Source organism: Meriones unguiculatus, chromosome 15 (genome assembly GCF_030254825.1).
Source record: "Meriones unguiculatus strain TT.TT164.6M chromosome 15, Bangor_MerUng_6.1, whole genome shotgun sequence".
In the NCBI taxonomy this organism is placed as follows: domain Eukaryota; kingdom Metazoa; phylum Chordata; class Mammalia; order Rodentia; family Muridae; genus Meriones; species Meriones unguiculatus.
In genome coordinates this window covers 50,659,466-50,677,422 of record NC_083362.1, presented here as the reverse complement: position 1 = coordinate 50,677,422, position 17,957 = coordinate 50,659,466, and the positions used below count along the sequence as shown (strand labels likewise).

Sequence of the window (17,957 nt, the reverse complement as noted above, 5' to 3'; positions counted from 1 at the left end):
ATTTTCCAAATTGACTTAAGTGTGGAGTACTGTTTTGATGGCCCACTTGTTAGCACACTGTGGGAACTGTGTGACGATTATGGATTGGAGCATACTCTGTTCACAGACCCTCGACAGATTTTTGTATGGTTAATTGTCATAACAGGTATTTATTTTCTCAATATATACAGGACCTTTATCATTCATGGTATTTGAGTTATAAAAGTAGCCTGCCCATTATTGAAGATTAACCAGGGCCATCATGAGCTTTGATTTTAGTTCCTATCCCAGCTTGGTCACTTCTTACTTGGAAAGTGGTTGGGCCAGTTTATTTTTTGTAAATGTAGTGTAGTTATCTGAATAAAGGGCATTATTTCAGTGCCTGCTTCAGCTTAGTGCTGGAAGACTCAGTCCATGTTCTTACGTCTCTGCCTGTTGAGAAGCTCATTCACTAACCACGTTTACTTCCCACCCTCTGTCTATGTGTGTTGTATGTGTAGTGTGGTATGTTTGAGTGTATGTGGCTCATGGCCCATGTCAGGGTTATGGTATAAGATCTTGGTGAAACTCCAGGAACTGTAGTGGTATTGGAATATAATGCTTTATTCCATAAGAGACTTTTAAGTGATCTTCAGACTTTGATGAGTTACTTTGTTTGTGGTAATAGAAAAGAAAGCTGTTGTGAGACTCTGGCCAAGTAGCTTCCCTGGCCTCTCACCAGTGGATACACCTACCTTTGTCTGTTGACCTCTGCACTTGAGCGGTTTAATATGTGCCTTATAATTACATAGACCTCAGTTGGGGATAGCTTGAGTAATGACAATTGCTTTTTTATGTTTTATTTTTGGAGATACGGTCTTAGTGCAGGTCAGTCTTGAACTTTTGATCCTCCTGCCTAACTGTCCCAAGTGTTGGCATTATAAACTTGTGCTACCATATTTTCAGCTGGCTGTAACTTTTTGTTTTCTCTGTGTTGCCTGGCTGCTCTGGAACTCACTCTGTCGTGTCGACCAGGCTGGTCTTGAACTCAGAGATCACCTGCCTCTGTCTCCTGAGTGTTGGGTGTAATGTCATGTACCACCACTGCCTGGCTGGCTGTAACTTTTTTGTTAGGGTGATTAAATATAGTCTTCAAGCTAGCTTTGAACTTCTGATCCTTCTGCTTCCACCTCTTAAGTGCCAGGGTTACAGGCCTATGCTACCACACCTGGCCTTAGACATCTGATTTTTAGTATATTTGGCATCACATTTTGTACTATGTGCTTTTATCTTATATATGTGTGAAGACGCTTTCCCATGTTTGTGCATTTCTGCAGGTACTGCAACAGCCACTTGCAGGTACTTGGCTTTATCCCGAAAAAAGAGAGGAAGAAAAAGAATGATCCGGTAGATGAGGTGAAGGTGAGGCACCAGATGGATGCCATGGCATTTAGCCTGACAGTGCCCACCTTGGCCTTAAAGATGCCCAATGGACTGGATAGCATGTCCCTCTCGCCACCTGGGGCAAGGGTTCCTCTCCACTATCTGGAAACTGAGTTGGAAGACCCCTTTGCTTTCAACGAGGAAGACGATGACCTAAAGAAAGGGGCAACTGTGAGAAAGAAGTTGCAGAGCAAGTTGGCTCAGAACCGGCAGCGCCAGCGAGAGACAGAGATTTTAAAAGTTCGGCAAGAGCACTTTAGTACCCCTCCCGCGCCTTCTCAGCAGCACGCCCACCTGTCACCTCTATCCACTTCTTTAAAACCTCCAGCGCCACCACAGGGTTTAGTCTGCAAGTCACCTCAACCTCAGAACACCAGCCTACCAATGCAGGGAGTGGCCCCCACCACACACTCTATAGCACAAACAAGGCAGTCCTCCCACAAGAGGCCTCTGCCCCTCCTTCCCTCCAGCCGGGCTCCTGTCTCAGATGCCCTCAGGACTGACCGGGTCCTTATGAAAGCCACCGCCTTCTCTCCACACTTCTCTTGTATAAGCCGACTGCAGAGACTGGTGAAACTGTGTACCCAAAAGCATCAGTTGGACGCAGACCTGTTTCCTCACTTAGGTGAGTTGGCCTCTCTTTTGCTGTATCTAATTGCTACCATGAAATGTGTCTGTCACAACTGTTGTATATTTCAGCAGACCACCCATAGTAAACATGTTTCTGGATGGGAGACAATTGGTTAAACAGACACAGGTCTGAATTGGCCATTTAGAATTCCTGCTATAGCCTTTGAAAGTTAAGTTCTTAAAATCTTAAAAGTTACTCTTTGACAATTTCAATTGTGCATAAATATATTTTCATTATATTTAATTCTCCCATTCCCTCTCTTGTTCCTCTTTTCTAGTGAACCCTTTTCTTTTGAACTAGTCCCTTTTCTACTATTTTTGTTTTATTGGTGATGCACAAAGTTAATTAGCTTTGCTTTCATTAATGGTTATAGCAGTATAGAAAAAAAGATGGTTGTGTTTGCTTGTATCCTCTGTGAGATAAGTATCTGTGTATTCATTGGAATTCCTGGTATCTTAGAGAAGGCCTTGCTATGTTGCATAGGCTGGCTGGTTTTTGGCTCAAGGGATGCTCTCCTCTCAGCCTCAGTGTAGCTATTAGACTACATGGACTGTAGATACTATATTACTTTCTCACTGTGATAGTGTAGTTACTATCTGCCCATAGTTTTTCTTTTAGATTTGGTGAATAAGCCAGGTACAGCCCCACATGACTGTTCTCCCATCACTTGGGAGGCAGAGGCAGGAACGTTGTTCCAAGTTTGAGGCTAGCCTGACCTACATAGTGAGTTCCAGGACAGCCAGGGTTTTGTAGTGAAACCTCCAACTCCCAAAACATCATTAAGATCATTAAGGAATTCTCATAATAGTTCATGTTCATTATTGACAAATAAGAATATACAAACAAAAGTTCCTATTTTTTAATTTAATGGTGTGTGTGTGTGTGTGTGTGTGTGTGTGTGTGTTGTAAGCATTAAGCATTAGTATATGTGAGGTCCGAAGCATGGCTTTCAGGAGTTCTCTCCTTCCATCATGGGATCTGGGGATTGAATTCAAGTCAGGTTTTATGATACATGCTTTTACCATTGAACCAGATAAAAGTTCTAATTAAATTTTTTTGTGTGTGTGTGGGTGGGGCCATTTTGAGACAGAATTTCTCTATGTAGCCCTAGCTGTCCTGGCACTTGCTTCATAGACTCGACTGGCCTCTAACTCAGAGATCCTCCTTCCCCTGTCTCCCACGTACTGTGATTAAAGGTGTTCTCCTTTACTGCCTGTTGCTAGAACACACACACACACACATATATAATTTATTTCACTTTTTAGTTTATCTGTATATGTGTGTTTGTATGCAGGGTTTGTTCACACTTGAGTTCAGGGGCCCACAGAGTCCAGAAGGGGGTGATGTTAGAGCCCCTGGAGCTGGAGTTACATGGCTGCTGGGAACTGAACTTGGATCTTCTGTAAGAGCAGTCTGTGTTCTTAATTGTTGAGCCATCTCTTCAGCCCCTAAAACATACTTTTGAATGTGTTGTGAGCTAAAATTCTATGTACAGGAAGAATTCCTTATTTGCTTGATATGGTAGCAGTAGAAATGCAAGTAAAGGATAAGACCAGCAGAAAAAATAAGAGGGGTCAACGGACCAGTGAAAAACATTAATTCCTGTGACAGGTGGGGAAATACAACAGTGAATTACCAGATTGGCAAAAATCCTTTTGGTGAGCATATATTTACCCAGCCTAGTCATATATTCACCAGCATAGTCATTGCTGGTGACTGGTGTGACTATTAAGTAATTAAAAATATGTATTTTGTGGCTTCTGACTCACACCTGTAACCCAGCACTTGGGCAGCTAAGACAAGAGGACTAATTTGAAGTTGAGGCCACTCTGGGCAATAGAGTGAGACCCTGTTTCACAAAAACAGAACAGGGAGCTAGAGAGATGGCTCAGCAGTTAAGAACACTGGCTTCTCTTCTTGAGTACCCTAGTTTGGGAGACTCACAGTCATCTACAACTTTGGCTCAAAGGGATCTGTGTCCCTCTTCTGGCCTCCAAGAGCACCTACAGAGATATACCATATTCTTACATATACATATGCATTGAACATGTTTTTCTTTTTAAATAAAATTGTACAGAAAGAATCTGAGTTTGATGCAGTACATGGATGGTGGCTCACAGTCATCTGGAGCTCTAGTCTAGTTACAGAGGATCTCTTCCCTGACCTCCGTGGGCACCAGGAATGTACATATATGCATATGCATACACACCACACATAAAATTATAAAATAAAACCCCACAAAACTATGTACACACAAATACATACATAATATTTATGCTGTTATATAGATATAGAGTTATCAAGTTCACTTTTGGGATTCCATCCTAGCTATCGAAATGTCAAAAGATATGTGCAGGGTGTTTACACTGCGTACAGAAACAACAGTCTGATGATATGGTGACTAGCCGGTGGGAATCTTGAATGAGGTACATGCCTATGTACTTCATACATTCTTATACAACTGTTATAGAGAGTGACTGAGACCTGACTGAGGAAGAGAAAATCAAGAGGAATTATGTGACCCCTTTTTGTAAAAACTAAGTAAACAAAAGGAACTAAGCAGGAATGTCGGTATAGCCATTGGTTATGTATATGGGTAGAGACGTTTGCCTGATTGATATAAGTATGGTGAAGTACATACATTCCCATTTGTGGACATTTCCTACCCCTGGAGAATGGGACAGGGTGGGGGGAAGAGAGGGCTGTATTTTACTGTAAATGAGAGTGGTGAGTCTTCTTTTATGCCTCTAAATTATTTCATCTGTTATTAAATTATCTGAATAAAACTTGGGGATTATAGTAAGCAAAAATAATAACATATTCCCAAACCTATTAAAAACCCATTTATTATGACCTTGGTAAATTCTTGAAAGTAGGTTAAATAAGTTACATTTATTCATAACCTCTTTAAAAATCTTACATAATAATGTATTTTCAAGTTAATGATTTTTTCATATATAGCATAATTTGTCATGGCTGAATTTAAATTATTTCCAGTTTATATTACTTTAAACTCTGTAGATGCATGGCTTTGAGTAGTTGCTGTCACATCTTTAATTTTTTTCTTAAAATGTATAAAAGTAGAATTGCTTGAATGATGTGGGGAAAGGGGACCAGACCATATGCTGTGGTGTGTATGTGATGAGGAGAGGACACTTTAGCGGCGTTAGTTCTCTCCCACCCTCACTTGGTCATCAGGCTGGTGCAACAAATGTCTTTAACCTCTGAGCCATCTCACTAGCCACTTTTCTCTGTGTGTGTATGTATGTATGCGCATGTACATGCAAGTGCACGTGCGTACACATGAGTGTGGAAGCCGGGTCCGTATTGGGTGGCTTCCTCCAATGTTCTCTACTCTATCATTTCCACACACACACACTCAGTGAAAACAATTAAAAAAGAGAAAACAGATGCTATTGAGGGTTGTGGTTGTAGCTTATTTGGAAGATGCTCGTCTGGCATTCGTGAGACCCTGGGTGTGATCCCCAGTACTGCAGAAACCTGGTATAGGGAATGCCTGTAATCCCGGTACTTGGGAGGTGGAGACAGGAGAATCAGGAGTTTAAGGTCATCTTTTATTACATAGTGAGTTCACAGCCAGCCTAGGCTCATGAATGTTTGTCTCAAAACTAAGATAATCTCCGCTAAACTAAACTCAGTGAAACAGAAGCACTTTATCCAAGTTGCAGCTAGCGCAGTCCTGCCTCATACCGCAGAGGAGCTGCATGGGCGCGTCAGGTTAGTCATACAGTATGCCAGACAGACCTTGGGGTTGAGATGTAACAAAGCAAATAATTTTTGACAGATGAGAATACCTGTAAGTAAAACTTCCTGCCTGTTTACCTACACTCCTGCCTTTCGTGTGTCTTTCTGACTCCCAAGAGGCACCTCGCTGTGTTGATTCATGGTGAGGAAGCAGCAGTCACCCACCTTGCACTCATGCTATTGCTGGCTGTGTCACTCAGGTGTAAGTACAAGCAGTGTCTTGGTCAGATTTTAAAAGCAGTGTTGGCATGGTGGAAATTCCTGAGAAATTTTTAGAGACTCTAGGATTTACAGACAATATTTAATAATATAGCTGAATGTTTGTTTATGTTTTATTTACTGTGCAATATTTACTTTGCATTTATTTATTTGCCTTTTTATTCGTTTTAATTGAAGCTTTTACTGATAGCTAGAGATGTTTATACATAGTTCATATTTTTGTAAAGCCTCCCCACCTCATTGACTTGTTTTCAGATATCTGTAAAACTAATTTTTTTTGGTGTATGTTGTGTGTGTGTGTGTGTGTGTGTGTGTGTGTGTGTGTAGTGCACATATAGAGGTCAGAGTATGGTTTGAAGAGTTGTTTCTTTTCATCTATGTTTGTTCTGGGGATTGAACTCAGGCTATCATCAGTCTTGACCACAAACACCCTTACTTCTTAGCTGTCTTGCCCGCTCCTGATTGCTTGATTGTTGCTATGTAGACTCTTTTTGTCCTTGAATTCAGTGTTCTTCCTCAGCTTCTGAGTGCCGTGCTTGCTATATGAGGTACCATAAGCTACTATGCCTGACTTTCTTCATTTTTTTGAACAGAGTGAAGTTTACCCAAAAAAGCATTTAATTTTTTTCTTTTTCCATTTTTAAGTCCAAGCATATTAGAGCTTTAAGGCCTTTTGGAGAAAGCAGAAATTGTAATGCACTCTGGCCACCATTCATAATCTACATTCAAGTCAGTGAAGAGCACTTTAAGAAAAAGCCAGCCTGTGATACACTTTTCTGGCCCGTCTCAGCTGGGTCTATCAGTCAGTTAGGTTAGAACAGACGATAATGAGCTTGACTGACAGTTTCACAGCCCAAGAAATGCATCCGTCTTTATGTTGCCCAGGCAACTTCTGCTGAGTGACTCTTTCGCACTTTTTCGTGCCTGGACATATAAGTTACTTTTCTTCCACATCCCTTTATTTTCTTCCGACAGAGTCTCTGACTGGGTAGCCCTGGCTGGCTTGGAGCTCAATATGTAGATCAGGCTGGCCTTATGCCCACATATTCATCTGCCTCTGCCTCCAACTCTGCCTTCCAAACCTGGATGAAAGGCACGGACCATCATGTTTGTCTCTTCTTACTTTTTTTTCTGTTTTGCTTGTTTGTTTGTTTTGAGTCAGGGACTCCTAAATCTCAGGCTGGCCTGGAACTCAGTAGCTGAAGAGGACATTGAAGTTCAGGTCCTCTTAACCTCCATCTTTCAGGTGCTGGGATTCCAGGCATGTGCCACCACACTTGGTTTCAGGTCCTGTTGGGGATGATGCCCAGTGCTTTGTGATTTCTAGCCAAGCACTCTCCCAGTTAAGTACAGTACTAGCAATGACCTTGATGTTTTCTTTTTAACATTGTTTTAATATATGGCTTTTTTTTTAACTTAGTATATGATGTTTTGATATTTGAATAATTTTACCTTTTATGCATTGGGAGCTCAGTCTCTTTGCTTGTCTTGTTTCCAAATGATTAACAAAATGTGTTCTGAAGTCCATTCTTGAAGTACAGCATAGCCTTACTGTTAAAATGCCGTGTTTTTAAAGCTGAGTGTGTATCAAACATCTTTGACTAAGAATAAAAGTGAAGTTCATTTGGAGGCCCTCAAGTGCACTGTGGCAGTTGTGCTGGAGGTGTCTTTTATCTTTTAAAAAGCCTTTTTTGGACTGGTTTCATTATCGTTAAATTTCATTACGTTTGTATTCATTCATGGGAGAATGTGTGCCACTGAACACACGTGAAGGTCAGGACAGCATGGGAAGTTGGAGCTGTTCCACTTGTGGGTCTCTGGGATTGAACTCAGCCGGTCATTCTTGGCAGTGAGTGCCTTGTTACTGATGAGCCACTTCAGCAGTCTCTGTGTTAATTTTAAATCAGTTAATGTTGTGCCTAACCTACCGTTTGCATTGTCTGCTCCAGGGTTGGACTGGTCTGAGGAGAGCGGAGAGGAGCTGGAAGACTCAGATCAGGCCTCGCCATATCAGGTCGCATGGTCCATCCGAGAAACCCTCAGATATGAAAGACACACGTAAGCTCTCGGTTTGGTTCTCCACTTGGTTTTATTCTTGGATATGTAGCAATTTGCGTTTCTGTCTGTGCCAATGTTTTCATTAAATCTTGCTGTGCTATAATTAGGCATAGTTAGTGTAGAAAAAAAAATAACTATCCTATTTTGGTGAGTCTTAAGTTTTGAACCTAAATCAAGCTGTATCCTATCTTCTGTCTGTCAGCCTAAAAACATCTATCTAGACCTTAAAACATCTTAACTCCTAAGCAACCTAGCTAACTGTGAAACTGTAACTATTTGTTCTTCAACCCATCAGAGACTTAAGAAGGAATAAAATTATACCCGAGTAAGCAGGAAGTGCAGCAAGCAGCTTCCAAAATAATAAAAATGACAAAGACAGTCTGCGGCCTGGACACTCACTCAAAATCTCTATAATGTTGGCTCAGTATATCTGAGAGACATAATAGTGAAGCAGGAACTATGAAGAATTTGCTTACCCTGTCTTGGCAGAGGTTGGCAGTCAGGTTGGCCTGCATCCAAGCTTGCCCATTTTAGGCAGACTACTGTCTGCAGTAGAGTCGGGGCATTTCTTTGCCCAGTGACGTTGCACATTTGTTGTCATCTCCTGATGGAGATTCTGTGATGCCCTTTTTCTTATTTGAGGTAGGATGGGGATACTGCCAGGAGTTGACATGTCTTTTCAAAGAATCTTTAAAATAATAAAACCATTTTTAAACTTCCATATTCTGTTTTTGAAGTTTTTGAAGACTTTTATTTATTTTTATCTATCTATCTAGCTATAGACTCATATTTATTTATCCATCTGTTAAACCCAGGTTGTATATTCCTGTGATAATTTAGACTAGTAACTGGCAAGACTACGAATTTGATTAATTTACCATTAACTTTGTTTTTTAACTATCCTAAATAGTTTGTAATAGTAGCTTTAAATGTACTGGAAGTAAACCTTATATTTATAAATGAGTTGATGGGTACAATACTTGATACAAGAGCAGAAATATGTTTGTGTTTGTGTGTGTATCAGTATACCACCATTTATACCAATGAAACAAAAATAACCTTATTTTAATATAATAATACCTTTAAGTCAAAGAGTAGGTTCAGTAGTCTACTCTTTGTCTTATTATTCCTGTAAGATTTTTCTATATTCCCTCTCCTTTGTTTTCAACTGCTTTCTCCTTTATCTAAGAAAGGTAGAGAAAAGGAAAAGAGAAATCCCTGAGTCTGAGTTTTTATATTTTGTTTTCTCTCTGAATAAGACCATTAATAACTTGTAACCAGTTTCCGTAGATGATAACAAACACCCATAGCCCATTAGAACAACCAAAATTTATCCACCCCACCTTAAGGGAATGGGACGTTGTTCTTCTCAAGGTTCAGTCCTGCTGATTTTAGGGCATAGGAATCCTTTTGTGGGGCCCAAGTAAAATTGGAAAAAATGGTTAATTAAGCTAGTAATAATATTTGTAGTCCAGTCTCTCAATGTTTGGAAATTTCAGGCTTAATTGAAGTCCTGTTTGAAACAGTCTGAAAGGCTGGACCAATTGCGATCAGCAGCTTTATTTGAAGCTGTCCTGGAAACAGGCTTTGATGGGGAACAGCAACTGAAGCAGTCTCAGGCTGGATCATGCAGGATGCTGAAATAAATGTGTCAGCATCTCAGCATCCTGGAGGATGAATCCTGTCAGCTCTGATCCAGGGTCACCGGGGTCCAGTTCTTTTGCTCTGAAAACATGTAATTTTTCACAAGAAATGTACAGTTCTAAAATAATAAATACATGGATGTGCAGAATGCACAAATCAAGTAAGTATGGTTCTCTGCTCTTTGTATGAGCAGAAGAAAGACATCTGTCTTTCTTTAAGCCAGTCTGGATTGTATACAAAGTGTAATACCAGTTTTATCTATGCCATTTAAAAGGATGGCATGAGAAGCCTTGAGGATCTTGTTGCCAACAAGATGTATTAGCTATGCGTGGTTGAAGCTGTAGCCGGAGCTGTTTGCATGTTCCAGTCAGTTTCAGAGTTGCTCCGTGTGGAGGGTCAGCAGCTTATGCTTCCTGTTTGGTTTGGGCTTCTTGATTTCTTTTTTTCTTTTGTGTAGTCAAGATGGAGGTCTTCCTCCATCAAACCTGATCCTCATTATCTTGGATGAAATCCAAAGCCCTTTTTCTTTTCCTGTTAACAGAAACATAAGGCTTCCCTCCCAAAATAATATAGCTTTGGTCCTCCTGCTTGAAGCCAAAGCAAATATAGGATGATTTAATTTAGTAGTCCCATTCTTATCTAGGTCTGCTTTATTTTGTTCTCTCTCAAAGAGGGTTTATAAAATTACCATTACCATTGATCATATAGCCAATTTAAGGTTGGTAAATCAAAACAGGACTGTATGGAGTCTAAATAACCTTTTATAGAGATATATTTATTAATTTTATTTAGACAGGGTTTTCTGTGTAGTCTGGGCTGCCTTGGATTTGCTCTGTAGAGCTCTGTAAATTAGGCTGGCCTGAAACTTACAAGGAATCTGTCTTTGTCTCCCAGGTATTAAGATCAAGGCATGTGTTTATTTATATTATTTCTTTCTGTTTCTTCTTTCCTTGAAGATTAAATTTCTGTGTAGATATATCTATCCTTACTGAGACAGGGCTGTCTTGGATTTGCTCTGTAGATCAGGCTGGCCTCAAATTCACGGGAAACCTATCTATCTGCCTCTGTCTTTGTCTCCCATGTATTTAATTATTATTTTTTAAAAATTGGATATAGTTATCCTTTCATTTTTCTCTTTTAACTTAACGGTCTTCCATATATTTAACTTTATTTAAACTCCTTTCTGTCTTACTGCTCAAGCACATTTTAAAGTGTATTGTACCTGTTTAGGGGTTTAGCTTTCTACATTCCATGCTCTTGCTATCCTTAGCTTTCTTCCACATGGAGTGGACCACCTTTAAACATAGGAATCGTAGCTTGTGTGTTTCGGGACCTGTCTTAGGCTGGCGTGTATTTCACTGTCTGTATTGGCCGCTGTGACCCTCTACTCCAGCTACTCCAGGCTGAGCCTCCATGAGAGCCTCCAGTCTATGGGAGTTGTCAGCTGCCCAGTCAGTGTGACATACAAACTTTATTGTTAGGTTTCACTAACTCTTGGCTATGGGAAGCATGCAGCTTCCATGTTCATCTGCCAGCCTAACTCTGGGTCCTTACATTGACTAACAATATAGCTTTTCTAGGGCTTTTGGCACCAGTTGTCCCATGGGAGCCCCATATCCTAAGGAGACTGGCTGGCTGCTCAGAGCAGCATGTCACCCTTTCTCTTTATATAATTTTAAGATTGCTATATCCTTATAGGTCAACAAGGATATTATTATTTTATTACTAAGCAAAAGCTACATAGTACCTTTAAGAAAAATGTGTCATTTTGAATTAAATGGCTATATCTTATCAGAAGGGGGTCCTGGTTCTGCCCTGACTTCATTATGTAAGCCAGGCCTAGAATTCACAGAGGTCCTCCTGTCTCTGTCTCCTGTGTGCTGGGATTACAGGCATACACCATCACCGCCTTGTTCAAATATTTCATCTCAATTCCAATTCACTGTAACTCTAAGTTTAAAAAACAAATTTAAACTGTAATGACATTCTGAGTTTACTTAAAATTTTTAAAAATCTATGTTTTAGTAATGCCAAAAAATAAAAATGTCCTTTCTATTCACCGCTATTAGGGACAACCAAAAACATTCAAACAAAAATCAGGCAAAGAAACAAAGTTTTAAGTTTTGGGCCAGTTGTGCCATCTCAAACTGCAACAGCTAAGCCTGGTCCACCATTCCTTGATATTTAGTTGTTGCTGTAGTGTTACCAGTGGGCCTTTACCAGAAAGAGTTGATAAACATCTGGTAACCAGAGAGCTATCAGTTTTCTATCAGGAAGAGAGTCCTTTTCCTTCCTCTATTCTTATTCTTATTTAACATTTTATCTCTCAGTTCTCTCCCTACCTAAGTCTACTCCATTTTGAAGTTTCCTAGAGAGGGCACCAATGAACACATTGCAACCAGCTCCATGACAACAACAACCAACATGAAGCCGCGAAAGATCCTCTGCCATGGTGCTTTCCATTTTACTCGGAGCTTAGGTCTTTATAGCCTAGAAAACCTAGGTCTTTCTAGCATGCTTTTAACATTGTTGCTGTCCCCTCAGGCTCTGGCCCAGGAGAGACCATAGTATCCTCCATTCGCTACCCTCTGTCTGCTTTGTTGGAAGGCAGCAGTGTCTCTTAAGGGAGCCCTGCCTTTGCCTAGCAAGAGTTTTCCTATCAGTAGTGTTTGACTCTGTTGTTTCTGTTTTCCTGGCCTGCTTTCCACCTGGGTCTGAGTCTGTGCTTGTCTTACTTGCTTCTGGCAAGTTTCTCAGAGTTATGGACTCTGGAGGGCAACTGTCTTTTCAATCTCCACAGAATTAGATTAGGCTGGGGCTGTAGCTGTAGCTACTCCCTTTGCTATATGGACTGTGGTCTTGGAGAGTTTTAGTTTGAAGTTTCCATCTGGAACTTTTTAAATGTTTAAATGTGAATATTAAGGGTGTGAATAGCGCGAAATCCTTTGAGCGCCAATTATAGAAAAAATTCTTTTTATATTAATTAATACAGGAGATTATTACGGCAGTAGTTTTCCTTAACCAGCTAGTTTCCCAGTGATTGACATAGAGAGACTATGACTTATTAAGCTGTAGACACTATGCTGCACAGATTCTGACCATTTTAATTGTAGTACTGCTAAAACCCACATAAAAGCCAACCATTTGCTAATCTGATGACTCCCAGAACAATTCTGCTTCATCAGCCTGTCCTCATGGCTATGTCCACATACTCATCATCCATTTTGCCTCATGATAACTCCCTTTTCTCTGGCTTCCTCTCCTGCTACTGCTTCTGCTTTTCCTTCTTTCCTCCTTGTCTCTTGACTGTGAGCAAACCCCCCTCCCCCAGCCCAGGAACCCAACTCTGCCTACCTCTCTTTGGCTTCAGCACCTTTACGAGCCAATCAGGGGTACTTGGGGAATATTCCTTTTTATTACATGGTTACAGGAGATAGTTCAACAGTTCATAACAATGCCCATGGCAAGGCAGTAACCAGATCTCAAGACACTGAAACCAGCATTTGAAAACACAGTACTGGAGATTGTCCTTTGACAAGTTAGGCAAAGTTAGTTCAGTTTGGGAAGAAATGGATTATATTGTTTGAGCAAAGTTAACTTTGAATTTGTTTTGCTCAGCTTGTTTCCCTTTCTTTGCTACTCACCAATGAATAGACTCCAGTATAAAAGAACTGAAAGAGATCTTGGAGATTATCTGATACAATTTTCTCTTATTAAAGTGGAAAACATACCCATAGAAGCTAAGGAACTTGTTTCTGCCTCCTGAGTGCTTTCCCTACGAAGCACTGCTTTTTATATATTACTGTCTTCTTCAGGATCAATTCATTCTTGTGCTTAGTGCTTAGGAAGGGAACACTCCTCCTCCTCCTCCTCCTCCTCCTCCTCCTCCTCCTCCTCCTCCTCCTCCCCCTCCTCCCCCTTCCCCTTCCTCCTTCTCCTCCTCTTCCTCTTCTTCTTTCTTCTTTCTTCTTTTTGTTTTGAGACAGGGTTTCTCTGTGTAGCTCTGACTGTCCTGGACTTGCTTTGTTGATCAGGCTGGCCTGAAACTCACAGAGATATGTCTGCCTCTGCCTCCCTGAGTGCTGGTATTACAGGCGTGCACCACCACAGCCAGCTAGGTAACTCTCTACTTGAACTCACCTTATCAAAAGCTGGTTCAGTATTCCTATAGCCTTCTTCAGTGTCTTTCCCAGTGTGTTTTCTAATGGAGGTATTTGTCACAGGTCTGTGGATGATGAATGTGTGTCTGTCTTAGTAATAAGTAGCGCAAAAATGAATTTCTTTTAGTGACTACTTTAGCAGTGTAAAGCATGCAGTTGGTGCACTGTGAGCAAACCGAGTAACATCTTTGTTAGAGACGCCAGAAGATGATTGCTCATGGACTGAGCTAATCATTTATTTAGACTTGAGGTTTACATAAATACCCAACAAAATAGAGAGCAGCTCATTTGACATCTGACACAAAGTTTGAAGTTCACAGCCTCCTAGTATGGACATACAGTTTATCTTATAGCTCTTGAAATTGTAGGAGTGAACACACGATAGACTAATCAACAGGAAATGGAAAATGACTTGGTAGAGACTGATTATAAACTGGGACTTCATGGAAGCAACTTATAGTCAAAAGCTTATTTTCACTGTAGCAGAGGGAGTTAGTTCATTTATTAAGGGGCAGTGTGAATAAACGGAAACTTCGTGGAAGCAAATTATAGTGAAAAGCTTTTTTTCACATGGAACTGTAGCAAGGCTGTTAGTTTGGTTTATGAATGGGTGGTGTCAGTAAGCTGGGACTTCATGGAAGCGAAAAGCTTATTGAATAAACTGAAACTTCGTGGAAGCAAATTATAGTGAAAAGCCTATTTTCACATGGAACTGCAGCAGAGGCAGTTAGTTGGTTTATTAATGGGCGGTGTCAATAAGGGGCACTAGCATATGCATCCATTTCTGTTCCTGGGTTGGATCCCACCCCATACTATTTCTGCCTCACTCAGACCGGAGAGTGTGTTGGGAATGCTGGGTGAAATGGAACCTCACCCAGGTTCCATTTCATGTTTCAGGACTGCTTTCTTACTACTAGTGTTCTCTTCAAGATAGAACTCAGGATTGTCAAGCTTACCTTTGTAATTACAGACCCATCAATCATGCTTCATGTCGTAAACTTGACATTAGAAGTCTGGGGTCAGTTTTACAAGAGGTGAATTAACCTAAGTGAATGCTCTGCCTTAGTACATGGAAGATGAGTGACAATAAATGGAAGCCTTTTCTAGTTTAATTCCTATGTTGGCCTGAATATCATTTTGGGGGTGGATTTCTCTTGGTTGGAAGCAGTATGTATTATGTCTCTGCCTTTCCTTGCAGAACTGTCACAGTGACAGTGACTCCCTCAGTTTTCTTCCTCTGTGGACCACCTCACACTCCTAGCTACCTTGAAACCCTAGTTGCCGCAATACCCTGGTTTTCTAGTTGTTACTTTTCTTTCATATACTTTCCTTATTTTAACAGATAATTTTCTTACTACTTGCCCAGCTTTAATGTAGTAGTGTGTACATGTATGCATATATGTATGCATATATGTATGCATTATGTGCATGTATGTCTGTGTGTAGATGTATGAGCACACATGGTCCTCCCATGTGGAGGCCAGAGAAGGACATCAGGTGTCCTGTTTTAGCTCTCTCTGCCTTATTCCTTTGAGGTAGGTTTCTGACAACCTGAGGCCAGTCTGGTTGTCAGCAAGTCCCAGCAGTCCCCGTTTCTAAGCATGAGTAGGGCTATAGGTGTGTGTACCACGCTCACCTCCTTTTTAGATTTTTTTGTTTTATTGTATGAGTGTTTTGCCTGACTGTATCTATATCCACTACATACATAACTGGTACCCAAGGAGGTAAGAGTGGGGCTTTGAATACCCTGGAACTGCAGCTATGGATTGAGAGCCACCATATAGGTTCTGGGAATGAAAACCAAGTACTCTGCAAGAAAGAACAAAATGTTCTTGTAATCACTGAGCCATCTCCTCAACTCTTCACTTCCATCCTTTTACGTGGTTCTGGGGCTCCACACTCAGGCGGTCACGCATACGCAGTGAATGCTCTTGATCACCAAGCTCTTTTCTTCTTGTTTATTTGTTTGTTGAAACAGGCTTCTCTACTTAGACCTGGCTATTCTGGAACTCTCTGTGTAGACCAGGCTGGCCTCAGACTTACAGAGATCCTCCTGCCCCTGCCTCCCGAGTAGCTGACTGCTGGGACCGAAGGTGAGCACCACCATGACCAGCTGTTAGGTGTTCCCTTAAATACCTATAAAGATTCTTCTCTGTCTTTGACATAAAGTTCAGCTTTTCTCCCACCTCGCTTACCAGGACTTGAACCTGTTGAACACTAGACGAGTGCTGAGCTATGTGCCAGCCCTTTTTTTGGTTAACTTTGGAGGAGGGTTTTGCCAGGTTGCTCAGGCTGGACCAGAATTCACTTCTCAGGTCAAGCTAGCCTTGAACTTGTGGTCTTCCTGCCTCAGCCTCCTGGAATTACAGGCCTGTGTCACCAGGCCTGGCACTAAACTCTGAACTTGGCATTTAGATTTGGAAAATTCAGCTGTCGTCATTCATTCTGATCCATACCCTTCTTTGCCCAGCTATGTTAATTAGCACGTGCATTTGCCTCCTGTTGCCAATGTTCAGTCTATGTCAGGTCTGCTGATCTCCATCCTCCGTGTGGATGCTTTCTTCAAGGTTAGCTCTTCTACTTTTTCCTTTGCAGACTGAGCCTTTCATCCAGCAGTGATGTCAGTGACACTTTTCCATACCTCTGCTGTCGGCTTTTTGTCAGACTCGTGGATAGGATAATTATATGCTCTGCTAGAACTCTGAAGTATAGACCTACAATGAGAATCTGAGAAACAATTAAAATATAAGCTTATTCTTAGACTTTGCCTTATAAATATTTTGACCCAGTAGATCTGATATAAGTCCTGGGAATCTCAGAGTTTAAGATACTCTTAGGTTTTTCTCTCCCAGACACATGCTCACCAGGTACCTGGGGCTAACATGGAACTCACCGTGTAGGCTCAGCTAGCAATGAATTTGGGTTGTGTCAGGCTTGTGCCACTGTGCCTGGCTAAGTCCCCCACCCATGCTGTTGTTCCATGTGGGGATCAGGAACTGGGAAAGGGGGAGGGCCCTTGAATGGCGACAGAGCCCAGGCAGAATCCCGGGAATCAGATTCCAGAGACCAGACTCAAGGTGTACGTCTAACATTTATTGTCCAGTGTAAAGGCCTTTAAACGATTGAAAAGCCAATCAGATCATCCCACGCTAGCCTCAAGCACCAATAACAATCAATCAGGTTGGCGTAACTGTAAGGCAATATGAGAGGGGAAGCAGTAACTACCTAGTCCTGGATCCATTTCAAGACTTTACTAGTGTGCTAGGAGTCCTTAGCAGATCAACACTGTGCAGCGGATAATGATCCTTCTAGGAGCCATAGGAATCGCTGACACTTGCCATTGGCTGTGGGCCTCCAAAAACCTTATCTCAACATTCCCTATAGTTCTGTTTTCCCAGGAGGCCCAGCCTCTTGCCAGACATTCAGTGTTGCCAGCTTCCAGGTAGGAAAGGGTGGGACCTCGGAGTACCGGGTTCTACTTCTGTCAGGAATGGCTAGAGTGCACAGATCAAGGTCCATGAGCAAGACTATAGATCTCACAAGGGGTGTGGAAAAGAGTCTTTCCAGTGTGCTACAATTAGCTCTTTTTTAATGAGATTAGCAGTACCAGGTGGCATCGGAAACTCGGGCGTTCCAAAGCCAGTGGCTCTTTATTTAAGCCACAGTGCTAGTGGAAGAGGGTGCCTGTGCCTAGTTGGTTCATGGCTGAAATGCAGGTCCGGCAGCTGCTCTGGAGGTCAGCAGTTTGTGATGGTCAGCAGCTCACGGTGGTCCAGTTGGCTTCAGTGGCAACTCATACAGCCATAGCCATTGCCATAGTGGTATGGGAAAAGGTTGTTGGCCGAAAGCTAAGGTAGAGGGTGTTTCCAGGAATCCCCAGGTGCATACTGAACAGGTTTCTTATCAGGAAAGGGTTGGTCCTATAATCTCCCTGAGGTCCTTAGGACACTCTTTAAATGATCGGGGGTTTCCCCAAATCAGGCAGAGAGGAGGGAACCCAGCTGAGGAAGGGAGTGGCAGTTGAGCATGGAGCTCAGGGACTATCCTATAAAGGCAGACTTAGATCTTCACAGCAGGGT

At 41.6% G+C, this 17,957-nt stretch overlaps 1 protein-coding gene across 7 annotated transcripts in view; it reads left to right on the top strand.

The window, feature by feature from the left end:
- Ino80d (INO80 complex subunit D) overlaps positions 1-17,957 on the top strand; it is a 62,568-nt gene that overhangs the window by 21,356 nt on the left and 23,255 nt on the right. For all 7 annotated transcript variants that reach the window (XM_060368472.1, XM_021648507.2, XM_021648506.2 and 4 more), the window contains exons 5-6: positions 1,296-2,026; positions 7,966-8,074. In XM_060368472.1, coding sequence (XP_060224455.1) covers positions 1,296-2,026; positions 7,966-8,074 — 840 coding nt within the window. The remainder of the gene's footprint in view (positions 1-1,295; positions 2,027-7,965; positions 8,075-17,957) is intronic.